This window comes from Lactuca sativa, chromosome 1 (assembly GCF_002870075.4).
Source record: "Lactuca sativa cultivar Salinas chromosome 1, Lsat_Salinas_v11, whole genome shotgun sequence".
NCBI lineage: Eukaryota > Viridiplantae > Streptophyta > Magnoliopsida > Asterales > Asteraceae > Lactuca > Lactuca sativa.
The window spans coordinates 241,817,759-241,819,779 of record NC_056623.2 but is presented as its reverse complement, the minus strand read 5'-3'; the positions used below and the strand labels follow the sequence as shown (position 1 = coordinate 241,819,779).

Here is a 2,021-nt window from a genome sequence, read left to right as displayed (position 1 = left end):
ACTAGAAATTTATGCATCCTCCCCAACGTACATTACCACCACATGCACACATTCAAGGGCGACCTCACAATAGCGGAGTGTGCCCCTCATTCCTTGATAAACCCAATTAGTTCAAAATTTATATATTTTAAGGTTTTCTTTTTTCTTTTTGTATTTTGTATTTTGTAAAATGCTTCTACTGATTTTATTTTTATTTGTGGATTAGTGTTCAATCAATTACAACATATATTTAAACGAAATTAACAAATATGAGTCAAAGGGACGAGATTCGAATTTAAGTTAACTTCATTTTAAAATGTTTGAGACAAAGGGAAAACATCAATAGACCATGTTGATACTCGTGATTATTTCTTTGTAGATAATCACAAAGCAATGTATATTTTTGATTTATAACAAATTAACATATATAACTTGTGTTTAAACAGGATAAAAGGAACCATTACAGATCTTGAGTGAACAGGAAACGTTAACATATCGTTGTCTCTCTTTTATTTAATGAAAGTGAAACATTGTATTGAAAATTTGAAATAAAGCCTAGCTAAAAGATCTTTTATTTATTTCTGCTTCATAATTCTGCTTAATTCATTCCCATCAGTTTTAGCAAAAGCTCCACCTTTAATAAATAATTAATTCATTGTATTCGAACACATACAATAAGCGTAATCTTTTATTTTGTAAGGACATGATTGATAATTAATCTAAACATGGTTTCTAATTCTGATTACTTCGTATGTATGTTTATGTTCTTATTCTGTTAGTCTCATCTTGACCCTTTGTTTTTAGACGGGGACTTTTTTTTTTGTCTACTTTAAAGATTGAGAGGATTTTGCATGAAATATCGAATACATTTTGATATTCAAAAATTAAAAGCAAACATATATAGAATAAATCATATCGAAAACTTCTTGAAATGTAGAACTCAAAAGCCAAAGCGGCGCCCCCCACTTCTCAGCCAATCATCTACTGCCACTTTGCTTTTGAAGATTTAACAAAAAAGAAACCAAACATCGACCATGCTAAAAATAGAAAGTAACATCTCTCTCTTTCTCTTCAATCTTCACTCCTCTGCTGCAACAACCTCAGCTGGTTTTTCATCTTCCTCCACAGATTCTTTGAGCTCCTCCGTCACCACCGGAGTTTCTTCAGGTACCGCCTCTGTTGCCGCCGGAGTGTCTTCAGGGACTGCCTCAGTTGTTGCCGGAGTTTCTTCCTTGGTTTCCTCAGCAGCCGTCACCTCTTCTTGATCGATTGTCTCTGTCGTGGGTTCTTGTTCTACCTCACTTTTGGGCTCCTCCTCCACCACTTTGGTTTCAGTTTCAAGTGGGACTTCGGCGGTGGGTGGCTGTGGCTCCTCCACGGGTGTAGGAACGTCGACTGAGGTTTCTTCCGGTGACTCCTCAGTCACTGGCTCCGGTGCAGCAACTACTGGCTTGACTTCTTTTGGTGCTTCTGGGGTGATTTCCACCTTCTCCGGTAAAGTGTTTGCAGCCGATTGAACCTGAAACATCCACTAAAAGTTAAAACCGGCCAAACTAATATTTTTACGAAGATTCTAATTATTATAAAAAATGATCACCTAATTAAAAACCACGATCTATATATGTTCTAACTGTTCAAAAGTAGCTAGAGTGATTACCTCAACACTTGCCATTGGGATTCCTTGGATAGATATGATATGATTAGTAAGAACGAAGAGTCTGTTGAGAGAGAGAGTGAAGTGAGTGAAATAAGAGGGATATGAAACGTATTTATAGACCTTCAAAGGCATGTCATGGTTTTAGAGGTGGCAACTTTAAAGGTGTCAAAATATGCATCATCTGAGTTGGAAAAAGGAGTAAAAATCTTATTCTAATAAAAGAATAGTTTTAATTTGTTTATGTCAATTGTCATTTTAATAAACTCCTCATTAATATTATGTCATTTGTCATTTAGATATATTTGGCAACTAATTTCAAAATTCAAATTTATATTTTCTAATTATATGTTAAATTTGAAGTTATAATAACTTTAAAAATTTAATA

The 2,021-nt window shown here is 34.5% G+C and overlaps 1 protein-coding gene across 1 annotated transcript; it reads right to left on the bottom strand.

Moving 5' to 3' along the window:
- Nucleotides 1-855: 855 nt before the first annotated feature.
- LOC111876146 (flocculation protein FLO11) lies at nt 856-1,791 on the bottom strand. Its single transcript, XM_023872673.3, has 2 exons — nt 1,637-1,791; nt 856-1,498 (listed from the first exon to the last, which is right to left on the bottom strand). The coding sequence occupies exons 1-2, from the start codon at nt 1,766-1,768 to the stop codon at nt 1,058-1,060; spliced, it is 573 nt and encodes a 190-aa protein (XP_023728441.2). The 5' UTR covers nt 1,769-1,791; the 3' UTR covers nt 856-1,057.
- Between the last annotated feature and the right edge of the window lie 230 nt (nt 1,792-2,021).